Genomic DNA, 26,759 nt, shown 5'->3' with positions numbered 1-26,759 from the left:
TTATTCTTGTTGTACAAAAAATATGTGAAGTTTTGCACATTTGGACTAGATTTCATTTCATCTTCGAGCATTCTACATGCTATTGATCTTAATGTGTTTTTAAAAAAAAAAAAAGAATTTGTGAACAGTACATAATGATAAATAGAGTACTAATAAAGAAAATAGTAGATCATGTAGGTTTGCATACAAATGTACAATAAAGTTAAGTTAAAACTGCAGATCTTCATTTGTACAGTAAAAAATTACCCCAAGGCACAGAGAGCCTTCTTCTTAAGCCAAATTTATAAAAAATTTCTGAAGTTTTTCAGTGAGGTGGTGTGTGCTTTGGGTGGCAGTGCACTGGACAGTAGTACTCCCAGATATTTATAGCTGTTATGAGTTGTGCTTAGCCTTGCAAAGCATTGGTCAATCTTTTCTTTGGGATGTATATTGCGATAATGGAATGATTGCTGTAATTTGTAGCTCTCAGAGAAATCTTGTGAGTGGACTATACAACTAAGTATAAGTACTGATGGGACTGTCATGGCACCCAATTTCTTGAAAAGCAGCCTACAAGATACATTGGAAAATCCAGGATGGAATGTAACAATATTAGAGAAGGGAAGTTGCTACTCACCATATAGCGGAGATGCTGAGTTGCAGATAGGCACGACAAAAAGATTCTCACAATTATAGCTTTCAGCCAATAAGGCCTTTGTCAACAATAGACACACACACACTCACTCACACAGTCTGTGTGTGTGTGTGTGTGTGTGTGTGTGTGTGTGTGTGTGTGTGTGTGGTGTTGACAAAAGCCTTGATGGCCGAAAGCTATAATTGTGAGAATCTGTTTGTTGTGCCTTTCCTTCTCTAATATTGCTACAAGATACATTGTTTTTTTAAAACACCTGCCACACGTATGATAGCCTTTTTCTGCCACACAAAAACTTTTTTTGCCTCTGTGCAGCAGTCCCTGAACTGTATCCAGTGTGTTATGTGGCTATGAAAAAATGCAGCCTCTGTTTTTTAAAACACCTGCCACACGTATGATAGCCTTTTTCTGCCACACAAAAACTTTTTTTGCCTCTGTGCAACAGTCCCTGAACTGTATCCAGTGTGTTATGTGGCTATGAAAAAATGCAGCCTCTGCATGTGTGAGCAGTATGACAGAGAGCTATAGTTTAAAAGCTGCTTTACTGTACTCCTATTCAACACTTTATTTATACATCTAATCCAATACTTCAGCTACTTGACAGCTGTTAATGCTGCTTTTTTTGGTTTGTCATAAGCATTTTGGGCACGTGTACAGTCAGCTTGGATGGCGTGTACAGGTACAGCTGCCCATGCAGCTTCAACACGATACCACAGTTCATCAAGAGTAGTGAGTGGCGTATTGTGACGAGCCAGTTGCTTGGCCACCATTGACCAGACTTTTTCAATTGGGGAGAGATGTGGAGAATGTGCTGACCAGGGCAGCAGTCGAACATTTTCTGCATCCAGAAAGGCCCCTACAGGACCTGCAACATGCGGTCGTGCATTATCCTGTTGAAATGTAGGGTTTCACAGAGATCGAATGAAGGGTAGAGCCATGGGTCGTAACACATCTGAAATGTAACGGCCACTGTTCAAAGTGCCGTCAACGCGAACAAGAGGTGACCGAGACATGTAACCAATGGCACCCCATACCATCATGCCGGGTGATACGCCAGTATGGTGATGACGAATACACGCTTCCAATGTGCGTTCACCGCGATAAACACGGATGCGACCATCATGATGCTGTAAACAGAACCTGGATACATCCGAAAAAATGACGTTTTGCCATTCGTGCACCCAGGTTCGTCGTTGAGTACACCATCGCAGGCGCTTCTGTCTGTGATGCAGCGTCAAGGGTAACCGCAGCCATGGGCTCAGAGCTGACAGTCCATGCTGCTCAAACGTCACCGAACTGTACTTCGTGCGTATGATTGTTGTCTTGCAAACGTCCCCATCTGTTGACTCGGGGATCGAGATGTGACGGCACGATCTGTTACAGCCATGCAGGTAAGATGCCTGTCATCTTGACTGCTAGTGATACGAGGCCGTTGGGATCCAGCACGGCGTTCCGTATTACCCTCCTGAACCCACCGATTCCATGTTCTGCGAACAGTCATTGGATCTCGACCAATGCGAGCAGCAATGTCGCGATACGATAAACTGCAATCTCGTAGGCTACAATCCAACCTTTATCAAAGTCAGAAACGTGATGGTACGCATTTCTCCTCCTTACACGAGGCACCACAACAACGTTTCACCAGGCAACGCCGGACAACTGCTGTTTGTGTATGAGAAATCAGTTGGAAACTTTCTTCATGTCAGCATGTTATAGGTGTTGCCACCGGCGCCAACCTTGTGTGAATGCTCTGAAAGCTAATCATTTGCATATCACAGCATCTTCTTCCTTTTGGTTAAATTTCGCGTCTGTAGCACGTTATCTTAGTGGTGTAGCAATTTTAATGGCCAGTAGTGTAGTTATAAAAAGACAGTACAACTGATAGCCATTCAGTACCTTGGATGAGAAAGGCATGTATGGTAGGGGTAAAGAACAAAAATTATGGTAGTGCTGTTAAATAGGCTTCTAACCATTTGAATGTTGTAGTAAGGAAAATGATTTAAAGTTCGCGGTGAAAATGGCCACTACCAATGCTCTTATTTTTTTAATCATGCATTACTGTACATTCTGAAAAATAATTTGGATGTATGATAACTTTTAAATATTAAATTCTGTTGATATCTTTTATTCCAGATCAAAAACAACTGTTGGAAAGAGAAAAATGTCTCTTGAAAGTAACAATGGTAATGTGAAGAAAGTAAAGAAAGCCAATCACCTACCAGAAAGTTTGGAAGATGCTGAATATCTAGCTCTGCAGTTTCTAAGAAGCTGACAGTTTATGTGGGATTATAAGTAACAGTGTGGTGACTGATGTACACAAGAAAATATTTTGAATGTTGAACTGTCTGTTAAATGTCTGTAAATAGTAGTCACAGTCTGAAATTCATTAAATTATTTGTGTTTATGGTTACTCAATAATTTTCTGCAACTGTGTGTTTCCTTTTTTGCTTCATACTTCTCATTGAGAATGAAGTCTTATCGTATTGAATATCACAGCCAAAAATTCATTCAAATAATATACACCTCAGACCCATTGTTACCTCAGTCAAAAGTGCAGCCCACAAATTAATGATAGTACTACATAACACGTTAGTGACATTACTTGAAAAATACATGTGGTCACATTCCAATTCTGTAACCAATAGTTATGCTGTTACATATATATAGTGTATGAGTCATCTAAATTTGACACGTAATGCCAAATACTTCCTCCATTATATTGTAAATTTGTGCATTTGCATACGTATTTTTTTTCCAATGAAATTCATGTGCATAATGTCTTTTAGCTCTTATACGTGAAGTGATTGAGCAACACCCATTTGTTTATTGAGCTTTTTATTAATAAGTTTAAGATCTTGACACAAACAGAAAATCTAGTCATTTACCCCAAAAAATTTTAAACAAGAACATTATTTTTGAACATTTGTATTTATATTTTACAAGTTTTTTTCCATTCCTTTCTCTTCTGATGTCTCATTTTACCAAAATACACCACCAAAGGTAAACATACAGTAGCTGGCAGCGGAGGTGGGGCACCTGCTAGTACCATGACCAGTGCACCTTCCACTAGCTGTTGGCCACCATAAACCCCAAAAACATAAAAATCACAGTGTTAACGCACAAATATAGAAACATACCACCTTTTTCTGTGGCTTCAGCTATTTCATTATTGCATGACTGAGACAAACTTAACTTGCAGTTTAATCTTGTGTAAATTCTGTTTCCTCAAAGAGATCACATAGAAGGTTGTTTTTGAAAATCAAAAGCAGAAATACATCCAGTACTAAACTTTGTGTGACACCATATTCAAGGTTTTCTCTTATAAATTATTTTTATGTTGAGGCAATTTCAGTCTCTCTCACATGTCTTTCTGCTTCAGCCAAGGAGTAGTTTTCAATTTCCTTACGATTTCTACATGCTCAGCAGAGTGTAGCACTCTGCTGTGCAAATCTTAAGGACTAACCTAACTTTAGCATAATGCCACTCCCAAGTGACATACCTAGATGAAACTTGGACCATCCATAGAAAGAACTGCTACAGTATAGCACAGAGGAAAACTGAAAGAAATACACAGTAAGATGAACAGAACTCACACTTTTATTCAAGGACAATAATTACACTGAAGTCACTGCAATCCATGATTGTCCCTTGTACATTACAAAAAATGGGACATAGTTCTTAATGCGGTGAGTGGTCACCACAGGTGGTAATGCATGCTCTGCAACATGCTCCTGTGCTGGCCGTAAGGTTTTAATGAGTTCTTGTGGTAGGATGTTCCATTCCTCCACAAATGTGGTTCACAATTGCTGGATGGTCGTTGGTGCGTATGAAAATATGCTGTAGGATGTCTCTCCAATGCATCCAACACATGTTTGAAAGGATTTAAGTTGGGGGGGAGGGGGGGGGGGGAATGAGCAAGTCAGTCCATTCACTGAATATCCTCTCAATCAACGAGCTCATCCAGTTGCACAGTTCAATGCATGTACAATTTGTCATCCATAGAAATGAAAGTCAGGGCCAAGCAGTCCGTTCAAAAGATTCTCGTGCGCAGTGCTACAGTAATGTTTACCAGTGAGTGGAGTGTTCAAAGATTCTGAGGTCAGTATGCAGACACAACATTATGCCTTCTCACACCATATCACCTGAATCACCAAAACAATCATTTTTGCCAATGTTGAATGTACCATCATATGATGAGAGATGGGAACATTTATTGTGCCCAGGAACATTGTCAAACATAAAACAAAACTGGTAACGTATACTGATCTCACAACATTGGAAACTTAATTCTGAAGCTTTTTTACTTTACTAAATGCATGCTAGGCTATTTTCATTCTTCACTTTTTTTTCTTTTGGTGTCATCCAGTTGTCTCTAATTTCAATTAACAACTAAAACTTATCTACCAGCTCTGTGAATTGATTGTTTCAGTACTAATCTACACTATTTTCGTTCTGATCTGTTAATTGTATTAGACACATTCTAAATGATTTTCAGGCCTATTTTCAAACTTCTATTCAGTTTTTTTTAATTGTTGAAATTTATGCGCGCTGGAGGCAAAGAGTACAGTGTTAATAAAACAAAAGTATTTGGATATGTTCAGTAACATGTATTCCTTCTCAGGGCTGTCATGAATAGTTTTTGAATCTCTTTCAGTTCTGAAGGTTTTTTTTATTTTTTTTTTATGAAAACTCCTGGTTCATCTGCAGATGTGCCATATGAAATTTGAAATAAAACAAATGTAGTCTAGGAAAAACAGATTAGAAGTTTTTCCTACACTTTGTCATAGACCATAGCAGTTACTCCCAGAAAAGGCCAAAGCTATGGAAGGCTTTGTTGATATAAAAGTTTACACAGAATGTCTATCCTTCAAAAGAATATCTTCCTTCATGCGTACCTGAAGAAAGAACAGAAAGTGACAGATGTCGGGTTAAAAAATTATTTGCTAGGAATTTGAGGAAAGAAGTTATAGGATAGGAGGAGGAGAAAATGAAAATGCACAACAAAAATTATGTATGGTAGTGGTCTCTTGTCACCTTTTAGGATTAACTTTTTTAAATCCCTCCTTGCAGATACGCACATAGCACTAGATATTTATTTATTTATTTATTTATTGAATAACCTGCACTTTACATGTGATTGGATTTTCTGGCTCACCTCGAGAGCAGTTAGATATATTCAAATGGAGAATCTGTTGATATTATGTAACAGTTATGAACATATACAAGTTATCTTAGGATACCTAAATTCGGTTTCTTGGCCTAGATTTGAGCAGTTGTAATTGTGACACACCATTAGCTTTTGCTTCTTTACAACTTCCCTCTCACTCAGACACCCCACATCTTGTGGTTGGCGAGGATTCACGGACACATGGAAGAAGCGTACGTCCTTGATCTTGAGGTCAGTGTTATCACCATTTGTGTAGATAACTAGCCAGTCACAATTAATAAGGCATTGCCCTCATATATCCTGCTGATGAAAAGAATTGTGAAGTATTTCTTAAAACACAGAGCAGAACAGTTCTTACACACATGGCCAACACATTCACATATATTGGTAAGCTTCATTTTCAATGCAAAAATTACTGCTTTTTTGACAGAGATACAACATAACATAAAATCCTTTACCTCTTCAGAGAAGAAACTGTTCACCCCAGGTCCACTAGGATGTAGCAAACCAGTGAAAGAAGCCATGTTATTTGATCTTGGCTCTAGAGACACACAATTTATTAATGTTATCAAAGAGATCAGGCAGTCTCTTCTGGAAATTACAGGTAAAACAAAAATTATCAGTGTATCGTGCATATGTTGCATGGCAATTTTTATGTAAATATCTATCTTGTGTTATGAACTGTGATGTCTGAAGGTTTTATTTGCATCCCATTTTAGAATGGGATATATATTAATTAGCATGAAAACGCTGTTCTGATATTGATTGCAATATTTTATGCATGCTACTTCCTGGATTAAAAACATTATTTTTACCCCATATTTACCCACAATAACACAAATACTTAGAGTTTATGAGATGAGAATGTACAAGAAGTTTTAGGCTTTTGAAGTTTAAGTGTTTTGTGATAGAAATGTTGTAAATTGTTGTTCTTTGCTGTTAACGAGCAAACCATCTGTAGTGTGTTATCAAACCTAATACATTTTTTATTTTATTTTTTTTCCAAATCCATATCCTTGATACAGTAAGTTTCGTAAACACTCATTGTTATTCCTAAATACTCAAGAATAATTGTGTACACAAATAATAGGAAATCCATGGTGGCCAGGCTTCAGTTTCCAGAGATGACAGTTGCTGCGCATGCACGTGTGTGTGTGTGTTGGGGGGGGGGGGGAGGGGGGGGACATTCAGGCACATGCCTTTGTACACCTCTGATGAAGACTGAGTGTGGTAGCTTATTCAACAGTGTAATGCTTTGTCATTTACCAGAATTTCTTCTTTGAAACTGCAGCGTTTTACTGCTGTCTCAACAGGTAAACAAATTTTCTTGCCTTCGTATTTTTCTTACTCAGTACACTCCCAGCTCACCACATTGTATCCATATTTAGGTGCATATGTTCTTAGATGATGGGATGTCCACCAGGTATTAGTGTCAGTAATTTATTCATCCAATTATCATTTGACAATGATATAGATTTTGTCAGCTTAATACAGGAAAAAATGTAAGTAATACACAGAAACATATGAAGGCATATGCATAAGCTTAACAGGGAGAGAAGAGGTTGTGAGACGTAATCGTGTTGAAAGAACCAATCTGGCTTCTGTCTGAATTAATTTAGGAAAACCTTTTGAGAAGCTAAATCAGGATGACTGGACAGAGCATGAACCTTTATCGTTCGAGTCTTAGGTCAATGTCTCAACAAATGCTCTGTATCATTCAGTTATGTGTATGTAAAATGCACACACTTATAGATTCCTTCTCTCGTGTCTGTTACACCTCCATATCTTCCGTGCTGCAGGTTGGAAAAACTGAATCAGCAATCCCCCCGTGAGGTGTGAGATGTCAAGATTGAATGTAATGAGATGTTGAGATCATAAAATAGTGAGACATTAATATTAAATATTAATGATCTTGGGTGTGTGATTTTGCTGTAAAAAGTAATTACATTATGAACATTTATGGAACTGAGGCGTTTTTGTTCCCTTTAATTTTGTTATTGGCCCCTAATGTGAGTTCTCAACTAATTTTTAATTGTGTAGTAAACTACGGACGGCATGTTTAAGTTTCCTTTCATCCAAAGTGTAAGTGAGCACTGCAACCATACATTGTATAGGTCTAAAATAGTGAGATTGCAATTGGTTACCCAGCTGTAACCCCTGACTGTGTCATCAAGACTGATTTACAGAAGCAATTTACAGGCCACAGAAATAAACTGGCGATAAGATTAGTGAAAGGTAGGAAATGTCAAATCAAACAAGATTTTTCAAATAATCAAGGACTGGAAATGCACCATTGTGGAGCTATGACCATAGAATGGTAATCAATCAACAAACAAATGCAAAATGAATCAAATTAATCTAACTGGTACTATCTAATACTAGTTATGCTAAATGGTGCAGTTATTTGTTAAATTTTCTCAAGATAGCTTTTTAAGCTGAAGAGTTAAAGATAGATAAAATTTAATTTTTTTTTGTGGGTGATTATATAAGAAATTAAATTTCCTCAAACACTCTTCTTTCCTCAGATCATATTTTAACAGTGAACATAAATGTTTGTTTCCAGCATTGCTATTGATGTTAACACTGTTAAAGACATGATTGGTACACCCTCTCAACATTTCCTATTATGTTATGATTGATTGTCTTATTCTCAAAATTCCTGTGACCAGCACTTCAAAATTGGTGATATGTTTGTTAAATGTGGACCTTCTTAAATGAATGTGCATAGAAGCCCATTGATGTTAAACTAAGCAGTTTGGGAGGCCAGTCTAGGTGGAAGAGAGAGGAAGCTTTGCCTTCAGTGCATATGTGCCTCAGGGCTTAATCAAATATCACATGATTACCGGATTGTAATGAAGCACGGCACCATCCTGCTGCTACATCAACCTTCAGTGTATTCAGTAGACAAGAAATTCCAATCCACCAAAATAGAAACTGAAGCTTCATGTTTGATTATTTGGGCAAGGTTCATCATCCAGAGTTATCATAAACTTATGACTGTGTCGTCCTATCTACCACCAAGCTTTTCGTAGGTGTAACTCAAAACTAGAGGAACTCTCAGCTCGCAAATACATATGTTTCCAAACTTACTGTCATAATTGGAGGAGACTATCATCGCCAAACACATAAATTGGATATCTAAACAATGGAAAGTCCAGGATGGTATAATATGCCCACCCAGCTAGCCGCGTGGTCTAATGCGCTACTTCCTGAGCAGGAAGGCGTGCCGGACCCCGGCACGAATCCGCTCGGCAGATTAGTGTCAAGGTCTGTGCGCTGGCCAGCCTGTGAATGGTTTTTTAAGGCGGTTTTTCATATAGTTTGGTGAATATGGGTTAGTTCCCCTTATTCCATTCAGTTCCACTGTGTCAGCAATTGCTGTGCAAACACCATTTCCACATATGCGTACACCATAATTATTCTACCACGCAAACATTTGGGATTACACTTACCTGGTATGAGATGTTCCCGGGGGTGGGGGGTGTCCTCTGCGGGCCAAACTGCAAAATAACCCTGGATTCGGTGTGGGGCGGCAGTGGGGTGGGTGAACTGCTGTGGCCTGTTGTGGGGTTGTGAACCACTGAGGGCTATAGTGGGACGAAGCCTCTCCGTCATTTCTAGGTCCCCAGTTTAATACATACATACATGGTGCAATAACAATATTATGAAAAAGATATATTGCTACTCACCATACAGAGGAGATGTTGAGTCACAGGCAGGCACAACAGAAAGCCTGGTATGCATTTAAGCTTTCAGCCACAAGGCCTCCTTTCAAAACAGTAAGAGGGTACACATTCAGACAAATGCAACTTTCACACACGAGACTGTGGACTTCCTGTGTGCAACCCATTGTTTCCTCTGTATGATGAGTAGACGTTTATCCGTTTCATAACATTGTGAATTTGGTTAACTACAGATTTTTGAGTGGTGGGCTTGACAAGAGACTGAATAATACTGAATGCCTCTCTGGAAACTACTTGAAACAGATAGTTCAGAAGCCCACTCACAACGGAAATATGTTACAATTAGTGGCAATAAATAGATGCAACTCCTTTGAGAATGTCCACCTTGAAACTGGTATCTGTGACCACTTGGTCATTGTAGCAACATTGATTACACAAGTAAAAAGAACAACTAAATTAAGTAGAAAGATTTATGTATTCAGCAGACTAAATACATATATCCCAGAGGTCTGGGGAGGACCAAGAATAGTTACTTTTAATGTTGATCCACAGCTGCATGTAAATGGACAAGTGCAAAAATACAAATAATTTTAAGACAGAACACTGGTCCTCACTTAGTAGAGGAACAAGAGTATATTCACTTTGAAAACCGGTTTGTAGCCAAGGCTTATCAATAGCAGATTCACCAAAAATTCAAATAGAATCTGTGATCAAAGTCGAAGTATTATTATAGCAACATTTGACATTGTAGAAGTAGTCTGACAGATCTCTTGGATGAACAGTGTGCAGGCACAGAATCACAACTGTCTGGTATTATAGTGGTGGCCCTCTTTTATCTGTGGTATAAACTGACTGTTCATGCTTGTGAAATCTTCACCTCCTGTGCAGCTGCTTCCTGGATCCTTGCGAATGACCACTTCCAGCAGCACGGGTGTGTCTGGCAATACAGTACTGGTAGCACTGCCGGGATACTAAATCCCTCATTATTTTGCTCAGTACACACTAACATTATAGCCAGTGAACAGAATCTGTTGGATCCAATATCACAGTTGCAGAAACAGCTATTACAGATGAAATAAAATATGTGACATCTGAAATCTATCACTTCTTTCACCAATTGGTTTACAAATGCAGCTGTTGAAAAGCATCAAAAAGGAAACATCACAAATTCAAAATCAAACAGTGGAAACTCCAGATTGGAATATCAACAAAATTAGGAAAAGATAGATCGTATTCACTGTAAAGATGATACACTGAGTTGCAGACACTCACAATGAAAAGAGACAAATTGCCTTTTGGCCAAAGCCTTCATCAGAAAAGGAAAAACACACACACACACACACACACACACACACACACACACACACATTCACATTCACATGAGCAAGCACACCTGACACACACATGACTGCCATCTCCAGCAGCAAATGGTCTGAGCTGCCAGAAATGGTGGTCGTGTATGCGAGGTGTGCTAACTTGTATGAATCAATGTATGTGTCTTTCCTTTTCTGATGAAGGCTTTGACTGAAAGCTAGTATGTAACTGTCATTTGATTGTTTGCGTTTCCAATGCAGTGTGTCATATTTACAGCGAGTAGCAATCTGTCTTGGCCATGCGGATGACAGATGTTTGACAGTAATGTATTTTGTTTTGTCAGGAATAAATGTTTCTGCTCCCATGAAATGAGAGAGGCATATTTTGTTTGCTTTTGGTATTAAATGTGTCTGTCAAACCATTTGATATTTGTGTTTAAAGATGACAGACATTTGTAATCACCATTAATAAGTATATTGACAGCCATTATCAGTATTTATCGTGTTCAAAATTTTATAAGGGAATCTACCCTCACTTCATCAAACCACATGTGAAATTGGTAAATTATTCTGTCAAATTAATCAGAGATATGAAAGGTACACCCGACTTCTCAGTGACAAATCCTGCTGGATGTTTACTGAAAACCTTCCATAGTGACCACGCTCTTGTATGTAATTGGGATTTTCATAAGTGCACTGTTGATAGTTGCGAATGTTAAAAGTACCTTTCTGAGTGCACAGTAAGAATGCAAGCCACTTTCATTTTGTGAGATTCAGAACAGGCTAGAGAGTGAAATCAAGTTCTTGAGCTGTAGCTGTGAGCTAGTTGAAGATGATGTTTTAAAACGCTAGTGTAGCTCTTCACCAAATTCTCAACTGCCCTGTGTTGTTCAACCATCCAGCATTGGTCTCTTTTGGGTGCAGAGATGTGTGTTTCTTTCAAACACTGGTCCCCAGCCCGAAACATATTGACTGCTGTTAGTCTTATATTAAGGAAGTGTTCAGCATGCTGCACCCAAAGCAACTGCACTCTGCTCCATAAGCAACGCAAATGTCTGCTAGCTTGCTTGTGTACCTGCTCATGGCAATTACAGTGAGATGCAGCATATGAAAACTGTAATGAAGTGCAGCATAATACAGCAGCAGCTTACATGGACAAAATCGCAGTCCTGGAGACCCTGTTTGCTCGATCTACTCTAGTTGGAGTACTAATGATGGCAGTTGAGTTTAGGCTTGTTCTGCCCCTGCCCACCTATGTCACACAGTCTATGGTTATTTTAATTTATATATTGTCATTTGGAGATAATGAGTGGACCTGTGGACACTAGAAAATGGAGTGCTAATTGGAGAAATCAGAACATTTCTGACATATTCTTCTGTTCGAGTTCAGTACAGGAGTAATAGCAGCAGAGGCAACCAGGGATATTTGCATTGTGCATGGGGATATTGCCTTTGGACAGAGCTCCACAACAAAATGGTTTTCTCATTTTAAAGAGGAACATTTTGACATTAGTGACTCTCCAAGTTTGGAAGTCCATCGGAATTTGACGAAGACTGTTTAAACACATTAACCTGCAATGATACGAAATGAGCCCAATTTTTGAGTGATGCGTGGCTTGTGAATTGAGAAAATTGCAGCCCGACATAGGAGGTGCTATCCAAAATATCCAAGAATTTCATTCTAATAGTCAAACCAGTAGCAGTATGACATTCCACTGCTAGACATCTCAAGGTAGATCTTAGCTTCTGCAGCACACAGTTTTGTGTTCTTTTGTGTGCGCAGTTGAGAGTTGTAGTAGTGCATGTCAGGATGTGTTTCAGTGCTTCCGTGAACTGCAAAATGGATTTGCAACAAATTATGTCTCAAGTTCAAGAAAACTGCAGCTGAAACCACTTCATGCTGACAGAGGCATTTGTTGAGAGTTCACTGAGTCAAGCAAGAACATTTGAGTGGTTAAAGTGCTTTGAGGAAGACTGAGAACCTGTAGAAGATGATAAACATTTGGATTGGCCATCAACATGCATAACACTGGAACTGATCATAAAAGAGCACAATGTGACTCACAAAGACTGAAAGCAGACAATTTACAATGTTTGTAACAGACATGGGCTGTCATACGGTATGTGTGAATGAATTGTAGCCGATGAACTGAACTTGTGATGATTTTGCAGTGAAGTCTGTTCCTCGCCTTCTCAGCATTGACCAACAAAACCTCAGGATTCAGACGTATACTGAAGTGCAACGAAGAATTCAAGTGTCTCCAAAATTCTTATCCACAGTCATAAGAGGTGTTGAGTCTTGGGTCTATGGCCATGACCCTGAAACAAAATAGCAGTCATCACAATGGAAAAACCCCATCTTTTCCACTGCCAAAAAATGCTTGACAAGTTAACAGCAACATGAAGTCACTGCTGACCATTTTTTTTTTTCAACATTCAGGGAATAGAGCAAAGTAGTTTGTTCCACCTGGTCTGACTGTCAAGGGGCAATTTTACTGTGAGGTTATGAGGTCACTGAGGGAAAATCTTTGGTAAAAAGGGCCAAACTTGCGGATAAAGAAAGACTTGGTTAGTGTACCATGGCAACACAACCAAGCACCTCACTCTTTGTGGAGAAATTCCTGGCCAAAAACTGCATATCAACGGTGTCCCACCCTTCCTGCTTGCCAGACCTAGCCCTGCACGACTTCTACTTGTTACTGAAGATGAAAATCATGTTGAAAAGGTGGCTTTTGACTCAATTGAGGACATCCAAGCGGAATTGCAAGGGGCCTGAACACCCTTCACCCTGCAGACTTCCAGGAGTGCTTCCAAAAATGGGAACAATTCTTGGATTGTTTATACATGTCAAAGGGGACTAATTTGAAGGTGATGTAGGACATTAGGCAGTAAGTATAGTTTTCTGATTTTTACACTGAAGTTCTTGGATATTTTGGGTAGCACCTTGTATTCTTGGGTGCAGCCGTGCTTGGGCTTGGTCTCCAAAGTGTCTCCCAAGAGTTCTGCATCAGTTCAGATCTATTAGAAGTACTACCTATCAATAAGGTCTTCATTCCTTAATGATATTTGTCATAAATAACATGCTACTGGTCATTAAAATTGTAACATAATGAAGATGACACACAGCAATGATAAACTGGCATGAAGAGTACCTAAGACTTGGATATGCAAATGATTTTTATTTGAGCATAACTGCTTGAAGCAGGTAGTAGTAAAGCCATATACATTCTGTATATAAGCAATAGAAATCACATTTGAATGTTGTTTGTTTGTGAGGAGATTGTGTTACACCTTGTGTCAGAAGGAGAAACATCACCACCATATGTGAGAATTGAACAGTGGCAGGATTGTGACCTGCCAATAATGCAGTTTCTCGTCCTTTTTATTTGCTAACTTGTTTCAGTCAAAATCCCATGACCGTCACGAGAATATGGAATTGATGGGGTCAGGAGGGCCATTCACAATATTATGCAGGAGCTGAGCAGCCTCACATGACTAGCATCCAAGAGGACACACATACTGCTCACTCGCTTGTCATCTGTGTGGGATTTTTCAGCTGTGTCATGTAACGTGAGTGGGAAATGGGTATGTTTGTAAGTTAAGTATCCATATACACAATGTGATGATGCTGAGCCACCACGGACTTTACGGCAACTACTGTTGCAGCTTCCCTTGATGTGGCAGCAGAGAGAGGTGTGTTGACAGTGGTGCACCCGCAGAAAACACTGGACATATAGGATGCCCCACATTGTCTCTTCAGACAAGTACTAGTTGAGTGTACCATGTCACAAAGGACACATACATGTGTGAAGGCTCCAAGGAGAACAAAAGTCACCAGATTGCATTTGTTATCATCGTATGGGCACAGCATTTCACTTAACAGTATAGGGTGCAATCACATCTGATTTACATAGCCAGTAATTTGGATAGCAGCCATTACATTTTTGACGTGTTAATAACAATGACTCTGCCCTATCTTTGAGGTCTCTGTGACGTTCTCTTTCAAAAAGACCTCATGTTGGCTGTAGTGTCCTGACCTACCTCGACACAGAGATTGTTGCACTGGTGGTGTGACCAAAAGGTTTTTCCTGGTCTCTCACCCTTTGAAAACATATTTTCACAGGTTGCCGAGAGAGTGGCATGCCGGAACTTGCTGGCCACTGTGATTGATGACTATGGCAAAGAACTGATGTAGACGTGGATGTGACGGACTACTTCTGCACTGGACTGGTCATAGGCGATGAGCCGTGGTGAGGGTGCAGGCTGATGGCAGCTTAGTAAAACAACATGAACAAGTCAAAAACTTCATTACAATCCGGGCAGCTACGCACAGATGTGGCGGTGTGGCAGCCGTGCCTCTCTGGGTGCATGGTGTGGTGATAGCTGGTGACTAGTCAGTGGGTCCTGACATTTGCTTCCCAGAATGCTGACACCCGAACCCAGCTACTAGTACACAACTCAGTTAGGTGTACCACACTGTATGCAAGTGGCACAAGTTGCACAGAAGAGAACTGGAACACCTACAGAGACTGTTGCCTCCCAATGGCAAGTCTTTCCTCTACGAGTGCCAGCATGAGGCGCCATAGTGCCCGTGTCAGCATAGAATGGAGATCAGCTGTACTGCCCCGGTCATGACGTGTTGCCTCTCGGGCAGGAGTCGAGCTGGTGCTGGGGTGAGCCTGGGAGTGTTCACCAGTGGAGAGGTTTTGTAGTGCCCCCAGAATTTTACGAAAGTCTGGAGACACTTGTGTTCCAGCCGTTTCGAACACACATTATTTTAAAGCAGGGTGTAAGGATGAGTATGGGATACTGTACCCATTTATTGTTTGTGCAGGCGAAACTGGAAGGGAGATAATTTGTCGGTGCTGGCAAGTGTTCAGCGCAACATGCCAAGAATAAGCAAATACGGCCCAGAAGCTCCATGGCTGGCTGCAAAGAGTAACGTAGCATTGTATTGTTAAAAAACAAATGGAGATACTCGAAATAGTAACTGTTTATTAGATGTTGAACTGCTGTTGAGAGTATGTGGACTGGACGTGGATAGTCAGACACGATAAAAGCTTATGTATTAATTGTGTTAAAAAATGTGTAATTAGCTGATTCTGGGTGCCCGGTAATGTGTGGGCTTACGCCACAAAGTTAAGTTGTTTTTTTGTACAAAGTGGAAATAAATATGTTCTGGTGCATTGAATGATATTCCAAGGGTAACGTATTTTTTAAATAAGAAGAGAGAGAACAAGAGAGTTAAAATTTCCCCTTCCTAGCAGTGAAATCTTCGGAGAAGCATCCGGTGCTAGCAGAAGACATCGGCACTGCAAGAAAGCAGAACTGGCATTCTTCAACAAGTAAGTCCACGAAAGTGCTTAAGCCATATAGAGAGAGCTTAACATTACACCGGGCCACCACAGTTTCAAGTCTCAGAAGGAGGGCTTGGTGCTAGAAGATGGTATGGTGTTTGCAGATGACTGGGCTCATGGTCACTATTTGCTGACCCATGGCATGGCAGTAACTGGCGTAACCCCCTCGTTGTGTTTCATCTGCTGGGCTGTGAATATCTCTGCTAAAAAGTCAGGGATATTTACACAAGATAGCAGCTCAGTCATGTTCCTGACAACATTTCTGCGGCCCGTTTGTGGAGAAACTCCTTGGCCCATTCTGTAATACATTTGTCCTATTACTGTGCTGGCAGGTTTGTGGTGCTGGGCCAGGTCTGTCTCTCAATGTATGAATAGTCCTGTTGCTATAACCAGCATCCTGACATTTAGAGCTCACTGGCTACCTATGGTGGCTGCAATGCTACACTGCCCTGCTTCCATAGAATGACCAAAAAATAATGGCAGCACTAGTGTCCCTCTACTTTGGAAGACCTGGCCCCCAGATCCTCTACCCTGGACCAGTCTGCAACAAAGCTCAAGGTAAATGGCCAATGATGTACAATATTTTCAAAAAATTTTCAGTTTGTAAGTAGTAGGCAGCTTGAACCACAAGGTTTTACCCTACAACACATTAGATCCTTACTTAAAGCTATAAGGTTACATCAGTGTTACAATAATTAAAAGACCATTTGATCTCATGAAAGCAAGTAGCACAATGTACAACTACTAACATCCCACTAACCTTGTTATCTAAGTTACACACTGTATGCTACTTAACATCTCACCACACTTCTCAAAGTCCACACGGATTGTCCAATACCATTTACTCGAATCTAAACCGCACTTTTTTTCCAGTTTTTGTAATCTAAAAAACTGCCTGTGGCTTAGAATCGAGTGCAAAGCAAGCGGAAGTTCTGAAAAATGTTGGTGGATGCCGCCACAACTAACTTCTGCCGTCGAATATATGTAGCGCTACACAGGCATGCTTTGTAGGCACAAAGATAAATACTGGCGCCAAAACCTCTGCGTCAGTAAATAAATTTAAAACAAGATGAAAGATGAGCTTTTTTCTCCACCCCGAGTTTCGACCACTGCATTTTCATACATTATCCAACGGAGTAAATACAGATTCCATATTGTTCATCTTTGAATGTAGCAGCATTTCAATGTACTATGAAAATCCGACTGGCAAGACTGTTTGGGATGTTTGTCAATATGGCCAACTCTACGTTCTGAATTTTTTCCTACCTATGAGAAGAGATGGTTGCTAATAGGAACTTTTATGAATTGTGAATCACATGCAGTATTCTCTTCACCATAAGAATAATACGAATATCAACATTTTGCCATGTATTGTTTCGTGTTTGCTGCTATCTCATTTAAATCCTGTCTGCCTAATAAACTACGAAACTAGAGTGAGACAACAGCAAACGCGGAAGAATATACATATCATGTCATGTTTATATTCGTATTATTCTTATGCCTAATAGTGATACAGTCAGGAATGAAGCACGGCAATTGACTAGATTTTTAAATCTAAGATGACTCTAAATTCTGTGCAGAATGTAATGTACTAAAGAGGTGCCTGCAAAGATTTTCAAACGGAGAAAAATTTTCGCCAAACTCTCATTCAGAACATCTTCTATCATACGCAGTCTATTATTTGGTTCTTGTTGATCATTATCAAAGAAAGCAGCAGTGTAAGTAACAACAAATAGCAGTCTCTTGCCATTGTTTCGCTAATGAGACGATTCCTCTCTTTTTTTTTAAGTTGTAAGCGGTGGTAGCACACACAAAAGCAAGCCATGCCGCTAGCGGTGACAGGCCGTAAACATGCACTATCAGAATGCGACAAACAATGCATGACACAGTACAGTAATGCAGATTTAACTTAGAGTGACGTAAACACCTATAACAAAGAAAACGGCACTTATCAGATCAATGAAAAATAAGCAATCAATTCAAACCAGACGAAGCACGTGAAAAAGGAAGGGTACCCATATAAATACGGACGGAGCACCTGACGCATAGCAATGGCTACCTGGTAAAGCTTAATTGCTAAGCTTATGACTCGAACCAAACTACTGTAGCTGTATCGGCATTCATTCGATCTAAATTGTGTCTCATATTACAATGGGCCAACTTTGTTTCGATTTGGAGATGCGGCCAAGAACTTTTATCTCCCCTTGAATTTCATGTCTCAAATTTCAGTTGCGGCTTAGATTCGGGAAAATTTTTTTTCCTTGATTTCATGCCTCATTTTTCAGGTGCGGCTTATATTTGAGTGCGGTTTAGATTCGCGTAAATACGGTAGCTTTAAAAGTTGGAGTTGTTTGTGGAAAGAGACCAAACGGCGAGGTCATCGGTCTCGTCGGATCAGGGAAGGACGGGGAAGGAAATCGGTCGTGCCCTTTCAGTGAAATCATCCCGGCATTTGCCTGCAGCGATTTAGGGAAATCACGGAAAACCTAAATCAGGATGGCCGGACGTGGGATTGAACCATCGTCCTCCCGAATGTGAGTCCAGTGTGCTAACCACTGCGCCACCTCGCTCGGTACAGTAGCCTTAAAAGCTGTGACATGCATTTCTTATTACTATATTACGATGTCACACATACAGTCACTTTTATTCTCCCCATCCATCCTCTCTAGCTGAAGCAGTAGTCAGTGATCTTGTCTACTGAGATCTGTACTACTGGGGAGTCAGGGGGGTCAGTGACTTTCCACATGAAGTAGGTGAAGGCCGCACAGAATGGAGTCAGATCTACTACAGTGCAAAATATCATAACACAAGACAACAGCCATACAGTGCTTCCTCCCAATACTGTGGCACATGTTTTATCTTCTTTTCTGCCAAAATACACTGTTCTTGCATTGCTACGAACTCGTTCAAGGAGTAGAATAAGTATAGTTTCAACCTAATGTTGAGGAAGTTTGAATACTGTGCTGCAAGTATCGCCATTGGTTGGTCTGGCCAGTACAACTGTAGCTGTGTTATGTTTAACCAGGTAATCCCTGTAACTGTGGCTGTTAGAAGGAATGTTGGTTCATTATGTCACACACTCTTCCATTAATTAAATGTCCCACAATCTGTCAGGTTACTTTGCCCTGTGAATCTACCCTGCCAATAGCTGTCCAGTACCACCACTATGGCATTGTACGCAGAGCTGATGCAGTGTAGCCCTGCTGGTTGGAAGAAGTTTTTCGATTCCGTGATATCCCGTGGACATCCCTGGCCATCAGTCTTGACCAAGAACAGTTGAACCTCCCCTGTGCCTGTGCCTGTCTGGATTACTCAGGTCAGGCACACCATAAGCCTTTCCCTGTAACAGTGCTGGAATTCTTCTGCTGTCTACTTCATGCTTATCTCCATCTTCTGAAATTAGCAGTACTTTGTGTTAATCTCTAGTGTTGCTACATGATAGTATAGCTGCAAATTTTGCTTATCAGGCTCTGTGATGAGTCACAACTTAGGTGACGGCTCTCCTGCACTTCTGTAACCCTATCAAATACTTTTTCAGTGTAATGTTAGCACCACTGGACTCAGTTGTCCATGAACTGCAATGTGAATGGCTTCCTGCAAGCTCATTATCACCCTTTTTTGCATCGCAAATGATGTCTGTTAGTGATTTCACCATATCTTGTATATGACCCTTGCATCGAACATGTCCACTTGGGTCCACTTAACTCCCAGATCCCAGTTCATGGTGCCAACCAATACCTTTGCATACTCCATTATTTCATGTGTCAGTTTCCTCAAAATGCATGTATTATTCAATACATGATGCTCCAAGCTTGTCAGCTGCATGGCATCCTACTTTAACACTACCTTACTGCCTTTTTCCATTTCCTTCACCTTTTCTATAGTCCCGTTCAGATCCCTGATGCCGCTCTCATCTGCAGTCCCGAACTTAGTTTCAAGATTCCCCCCCTCCCCCCTCCCCCTTCCCCTTTCAGCACTTCCTCCTTGAGCAGATACTTGCATGGCCCTGACCTAGTTGACTTACATAACAGGCTATCATATGTGCTGTCCTGCAGCCGTATCATGTATAGTTTGCAGTCAGTGTCAGTCATTTGCCCTGCTTGCCACTCAACAAGGCTGTATCCCAGTGCCCATACTACTGCTTTTTTCTGCTCATCCCACCTGTGTTTCTGTGTTTCTTTCCTGGCTTATGCACCATTTCATAATCAAACTCACTGAGTTTTAATGCCCACAATGTCAGTCTGCTAGCCAGGTCTTTCAACCCTAATAATCATTTCAGAGCTGCTTGATCAATTACTATGTTGAACTTTTTTCATACAAGTAGCACTGAAAATCTGTAAGCTCATATATCAAGATGACCAGTTCCTTCTGTCTGACAGAATACTTCTCTGCCGTAATAAGTTGTCACAAAGCATAAGCAACAGGATGTTCTTCACCATTCATCTCCTAACACAAAACACACTGCACTGCCTTACTGGATGCATAAAATTCCTTTTAACACTCTGGGAAAATCAAAACCAGACTTGATGTCAAAGCTGTCTTCAATCACTTGAAAGGGGCTTGACACTCCACTGTCTAGTTAAACTTCATGCCCTTTTTTAACAGATGCGTTGGTAGTCAAGCAACGTCTACAAAACCTTTCACAAATTTCCTACAATAATTTGCATGTCCTAAAAATGATTTTAGCCCTTTGCTTGAGTTAGGAACTGGATAGTTTTTTACTGCTTGTACCAGTCTTGGGTCTGTCTTTACTCCTTCCTTGCTAATTATATATCCCAAGGAACACATCCTCAAAGACAAAATGACACCCCTCTGTGTTCAGCATTTGATATGTCATCTGCAACCTTTTGAAAACCCCTCTTAATTGTTGCACATAGTCCTCTGTATCCATCAACAACACAATTATGTTATCAGAGTATGCTAAACATTGCCAAGTTTTTAATAGCCTTAGTACCCCATCCAACGACTGCTGAAACCTTACTGGTGCATTCTTTAATCAAAAAGGCATACTTCAGTGTTGATGATAATCTCACAGAAACTAAGAGTGCTGTCTTAAGTCAGTCCACCAGAACCACCTCAAACTGGTGGTACCCCTGTCTATAAATCAATGGTAGAGGAGTACCAGCACTGTCCCGAGTTACTGATGGTCTCTGTTATATTTGGTATTGGATATGCATCGATTACCATCTTACTATTAAGATAATGACAGTCACAGCAGTACCTGTAGTTCTTGGAATCATATGCTGACTTTTTGGGCATGACTCCAATGGCAGCCATCCATGGACTAATACTCTCTTCTATTATTCCATTAGCTAACTGTTGTTTAATGAAACCCCCCATAATTAGCTGTAAATGCCAAAGCATACAATATGGCTTGTGGTACATCTGTGCTACATTCCCTATTGGAATTTAGTGTTGTATCATGGGAATTGCTGGCAACAGACCTTGATGATAAAACAAATACCTGAACTCCAGCAGCAACTTCTCCATTTCTATCCATTCAGTCCCCTGAAGATGGTACACCTTCTTACATGATTTAATTTTAGTGGCAGCCTGCAACTAACCATGGTTCATACCTGATGTGTCCCAATCAGCCTCCTCCAGAGCATCCAGATTTGCTAATAACAGCCCCTGTATTAGCCTTACTTCATCGGCGCCAAAAGTTATCCAGATTCATGGGTACCATTTTCGCAACACTCCCTCCAGTACACAAACAATTCAGTGTATCCAAAACATCGTTCTCCTTTAGTGGCTCTATTATTTACAACATATCAACGGTCAACTCCAGTTTTACATTCACCCACAGCAACATTACAGTGCTCTCTTACACAAAACCATACAAATCAAGCTTGAACGTTTTTGTATTTAAGACACTTGTTTTCGCTTTAAGATGAATTCACCATGTGACAGTACTTCACTGGCAACAGGTTCCCCAAGCTGGACTGTTGATGTGCTAAGTTCCACCACACACTGCTGAAGGCCAATTTTCACTTGATGTCAATGCAAAAAGTCGAACTCCAGGATTATCCAGTAACCTTTGGTTACGTGAGGCACTACCTCCACACATTACTCAGACTGAACTGCTCCACCCCAAAAACTTAATCCAGTGTACAATAATGAGCTCACATCACTGTCTCCCACCCAAAGCAATCTACATTGTGGTGAATGTAATTGCTTCTGAGTCATGAGGTCTGTAATTGCCACTGACACATGCACCTCTGTGTCCAACAAAAACATATGTTTCTTGCACTGCACAGTCCTTATTACTGCACACTTCACCTTTGCATACTTATTCACTACATCAAAATGTATCAGTAATGTTGCTTGCCTGACTGGGGGCTCCCTTTTGCATTTAACACTTGTCCATTTTCCCCTTGTACACTTCTTTTATTGCTTCCACCATTCCACAGCTGGTGTGAGGCTGCCAACACTGCTTCTAGAGATACTCTATCTGTCCACCCCCATAGCATATCACATTAGTGGAGAACCCTTGTCGCTAGTCCCGTACCCCTGTTGCCATATTAACCTCTTCAAACTCTGCTGCCAACCAGCAAAATAAGGATCTCTTGAGGTACCTGTCCAAATCTGTCTTGACTTAGCAGTTGACAGGCCCCTGGGGTTGAACACTTCTCACCCCGACTGAAGTCAACCTGGCAGTGTCGGTGATGGATTGTGGCGAGGATGTGGTCCAGTGGCAGCTTAGTAAAACAGTTTAACAAGTCAGTCACTTTATTACAGCCCATGCAGCTACATCCTGATGCTGTGCTGTGGTGGCGCATGGCACGGTAGGGGCATACAGTGCAGTGATGACTGACAACCAACTGACAGGTCCTAACATATGTGCCCCAGAATGCTGACAGCCACAGCCAGCTAGCAGCACCTGACCCAGTTAGGCATGCCATGATGTGTGCAAGTGGCGCCAGCAGTTCAGAGGACAACCAGAACGTTTACAGGGACTGCCAGCCTCCAGAGGGAAGTCCTGCCTCTGTTATTGGCAGTGCAATGTGCCACAGCAGCTGTACTGCCCTGATCGTGGCCTGTTGTTCCTGGGTAGGGGTCAAGCTGCTGGTGGAGTGGGCCTGGGAGTGGAGAGGCACCGAGTCCCAGAAGAAGAGCTGACTGGGCTTGTGGTGGCTGCTTGTTATCCTGTGGTGTGGTGGTGCATGGTGTTGCCTTCCTATCATCAAGGGTCTGACAGGCTGTGAATATCTCTGCTAAAATGTCACAGTGATTTCTCTGAGATAACAGCTCATTTATTGTGCTGATAACCCACTTCTGGTCACATGCCTGATATTTTCACAGTCTGTTGGTAGAGAAACTAATTGGACAATTCTGTAAGACCTCTGTGCTGGCACAATCTTGGTGCCTGGCCTGGTCCGTCCCACAGTACACGAATAGTCGTGTTGCTGTAAACAGCTTACCGACAACCTGTGCTCACTCGCTGCATGTGGCTTCTGCAAAGCTGCGCTGATATGCTTCTATGCAATTGCGAAAAAATAGTGGCAGCACTAAAGAGTTGCAGCAGCACAGATGGCATACCTGTATCTATCACTGAAGCTCAGTCTGACTCAGTGATCAACTGGGTTAGAGCTGCTGTTGCTGCCAATGGTAGCTGCTATGTGTGCTAAATTTCAGACCCTAACTGCCCTTTTCTTGCCATTAAGATGTCTTCTGATGCTGGCGTATTGCCTCAAGAGATAATTCCATAACACATTATGGAGTGATAATAGTCAGAGTATGCCGACGCAGGTATACTGCAGTTGACAAAATGGGGGGGGGGGGGGGGGGGTCATATTTAAATCAAATTTTGTTGATGACAAATGATTTAATATCTAGTTAACATCAGCAACAATTCTTTAAGAGTGATCTCCTTTCTTGGTGACTGCAATATATTTAAGGCAGTGTACTTTGGCTAAGTCCTCTCCTTATGTGTTACAACATAATCTTACAATTAATAATTGCATTAACACTGAAGATAGATAAAATAAGTTATTTCAAAAATGGACTAAACAAAAATGTGGAAAGAGTGCCACTATGTTGTACTCTTAGGTCAACAAAAGATGTTCATGAGTGCTGAAAACATAGTTTAGATAGCTGGTGAGGGTAAAATGTCCGACTGTTTTTATTAATGTCTGTGCAGATAAAGTGTAAGTTACATCAGCTCCTGACATTGGCAAGATGTGACAGCAAATAAAGCTCTCCAGCTGCTACAGTGGAGCTCTTATTTTGTGACGTCACAACCTGGCAGTGCCTTGGAGGTCAAGGAACAGAGAAACACACCCAAAATGTAAACAAGCAGGAAACACATGAATATCATTTTAAGCACAGTAATTCACTTAGGAATTGTTGGCTAATGTCAAAGCAAGATGTGTGTATGTTGAAACTGTCTGAGATCTGTTGATCCTGAATTGTCATTGAAGTTTCATATAGAAAAAAAGTGAATGTAGAATACAGAAGAGTTATCAATACCCTGTTTGTGTCATTTCATAAACAGTTGGCGTAAATCTGAGATCTCTTACAGCCCTCGAACATCTGCAGGTGGAGACAAAGTCACACAGTCTGAGGTAGTGGCATTTCATAGCAGGTCCACAGCATCAAGAAAACAATGAGAAGGCAACTAACTATCAAGATCAAATGAGGTGAAGGTGATCACACAAAGCATCAGGGTGATAGATTGATCAAGAAGTCAGGACTTAGTTACAAAATTTTATTTCTCTTCAGCTTATGCAAGTTAAATTTAGTCAAACAAATCAGAAAGAAAGCTGCTACTTTCATAAAAGCTGCTGCATCTTCTGCCATGCACTTCACAGTAGTTTACAAAGTACAGATGCAGATGTAGATCCACAGTTATACTAGATAGCTGCCATTTATCTTCTGTTGTTAGCTTAATATTTATTTGATTGTACTGGTATTTGCCAAAGAAAATATTTACCTACATCTGTAAATATTGAGCGCTATTAATACTTATCGTGTAGTTTTACTACAAACACTTCTTCATGTTGAACAGCTAACAAAACTTTTCAATCCCTGAATCTAGATATTTAGATAATTTGTAGAATGGGTGGGCAGCAAGGTACATTTTTAATTTTCTTTGATTTTTCATGCTCTGTGTTGTACGGGAGTTTGTTGATTATCTCCACACCAGAGCATATAACTCTATAAATAATATAAAGCAACACTTAATAAAAAATGTACTCATAATCCCAGTTCATCAAAACATTATCCTACATAACTACTTTATAAATGACATGATCTAAGCACATAAGGCAGGCATTCTGCATACACCCTGTTTGTCAATATCGGTTTTCTTCCTCCATTTTCTAGACTTATCCTTTATTGCCAATGACACCAGCACTTGTGGTGAAGTTCCCACAGTTCCCTTAAATGGCTTAATGTGCCCCAAATGCAGAGTGTAAATCTTTTTTGGTAATAGCAGCTTTGCATTAATGGATGTTGACAGCAAAACTCAGTTACCACTTAGGTACCGAGATAACATGCCAGCATGTTGTCCCACTTGCTCGTGCCACTCAAGCACCTTTGTATTTGATTCATTAACCTCCTTCCACACATCCTGTAACATTTTTGAAAATTTCACTGACTCTCCATTCATCCTGAGCTCAGGCTTAATTACTTCCTACCATAGATTAGCTTATATGGTGAGAGTTTAACACTGCAGTATTCCTTAGAGTTATAGAATTATATGCTGTCATGACATAAGGAAGGTAAATGTCCGAATCATTTTGTTGGCTGTTTACATAATAACTTATCATTCTGATGACTGTGCAATGTACAAGTTCCATTCGAATGAGGGTGGAAAGATTCAGTCCTGAGCTACTGAATGTGAAGTAAATGGCATAGCTGTTTCATCAGATCAGACATAAAATTAATGTTCTGAACTGTAATGATTATGTTGCGATTGACCCACTTCAATAACCCACTGTTTATTACGGCCTGTGCCAATGTCCTTGCTTGTTGATCCAGAGTTGCAACCACTGTGACATACAATGAAAAATGGTCTATGATGGTCAACATGTTACAGTTACCCACTGGTGTTTGGTTAAATTGCCCTATAATATCCATCCCTACCATTTCAGATGGTTTGGATGCAGCTGATAATCATTGCAATGGTATCTGTTCATGAGTGATGCCAGCATGTTGTCCACAAGCTGTACAATTCCTGACATACTTCTCAACATCCTGTCTCCTCATGCTCCACTGGAACTTCTCACTTTCTCTGTGATCAGTTGACCCCCATTCTCCATGACCTGCTAACACATGATCACATGCTTGCCTTAATACATCATCTTTCAAAGCCCCTCATGCAACACAAGCTGTTCCTGTGTCCTAAATACTTGGCAATCAATGTGGGCAGCTTATGCTTCTTGCCTCTCAGCAAGGCTTTCACCAAGTTCTCACATGACCCCAGTCATTCTATTCAGCCCATAGGTTTGTGTATCACTTCATAATCAAATTCACTCAATTTTGGAGCCCAGTGTATTAACCTACTCAAAGGATCGTTTAGTCCTAGCAACCATTTCAACACAGCATGTTATATTACAACCTTGAATATCTTTCTCTACAAGAAGCAATGAAAATATGTAATTCTAT

The 26,759-nt window shown here is 40.6% G+C and overlaps 2 protein-coding genes across 2 annotated transcripts in view; both read left to right on the top strand.

Annotated features, from left to right (window-relative positions):
- The window catches only part of LOC124622038 (probable ATP-dependent RNA helicase DDX10), a 92,393-nt gene extending 89,352 nt beyond the window's left edge, over positions 1-3,041 (top strand). Inside the window, exon 14 of the mRNA XM_047147597.1 lies at positions 2,765-3,041. Within this exon, the coding sequence (XP_047003553.1) occupies positions 2,765-2,903 (139 nt within the window). The 3' untranslated portion in view covers positions 2,904-3,041. The remainder of the gene's footprint in view (positions 1-2,764) is intronic.
- A 2,993-nt stretch (positions 3,042-6,034) lies between these two features.
- Positions 6,035-26,759, top strand: part of LOC124622209 (2-aminoethylphosphonate--pyruvate transaminase-like) — a 112,255-nt gene continuing 91,530 nt past the window's right edge. Inside the window, exons 1-2 of the mRNA XM_047147856.1 lie at positions 6,035-6,185; positions 6,265-6,402. Coding sequence (XP_047003812.1) covers positions 6,161-6,185; positions 6,265-6,402 — 163 coding nt within the window. The 5' untranslated portion in view covers positions 6,035-6,160. The remainder of the gene's footprint in view (positions 6,186-6,264; positions 6,403-26,759) is intronic.

The sequence above is a fragment of the Schistocerca americana genome, chromosome 7, assembly GCF_021461395.2.
Source record: "Schistocerca americana isolate TAMUIC-IGC-003095 chromosome 7, iqSchAmer2.1, whole genome shotgun sequence".
In the NCBI taxonomy this organism is placed as follows: Eukaryota; Metazoa; Arthropoda; class Insecta; order Orthoptera; family Acrididae; genus Schistocerca; species Schistocerca americana.
The sequence above is the reverse complement of the archived record's forward strand: the minus strand, read 5'-3'. Positions and strand labels throughout refer to the sequence as shown.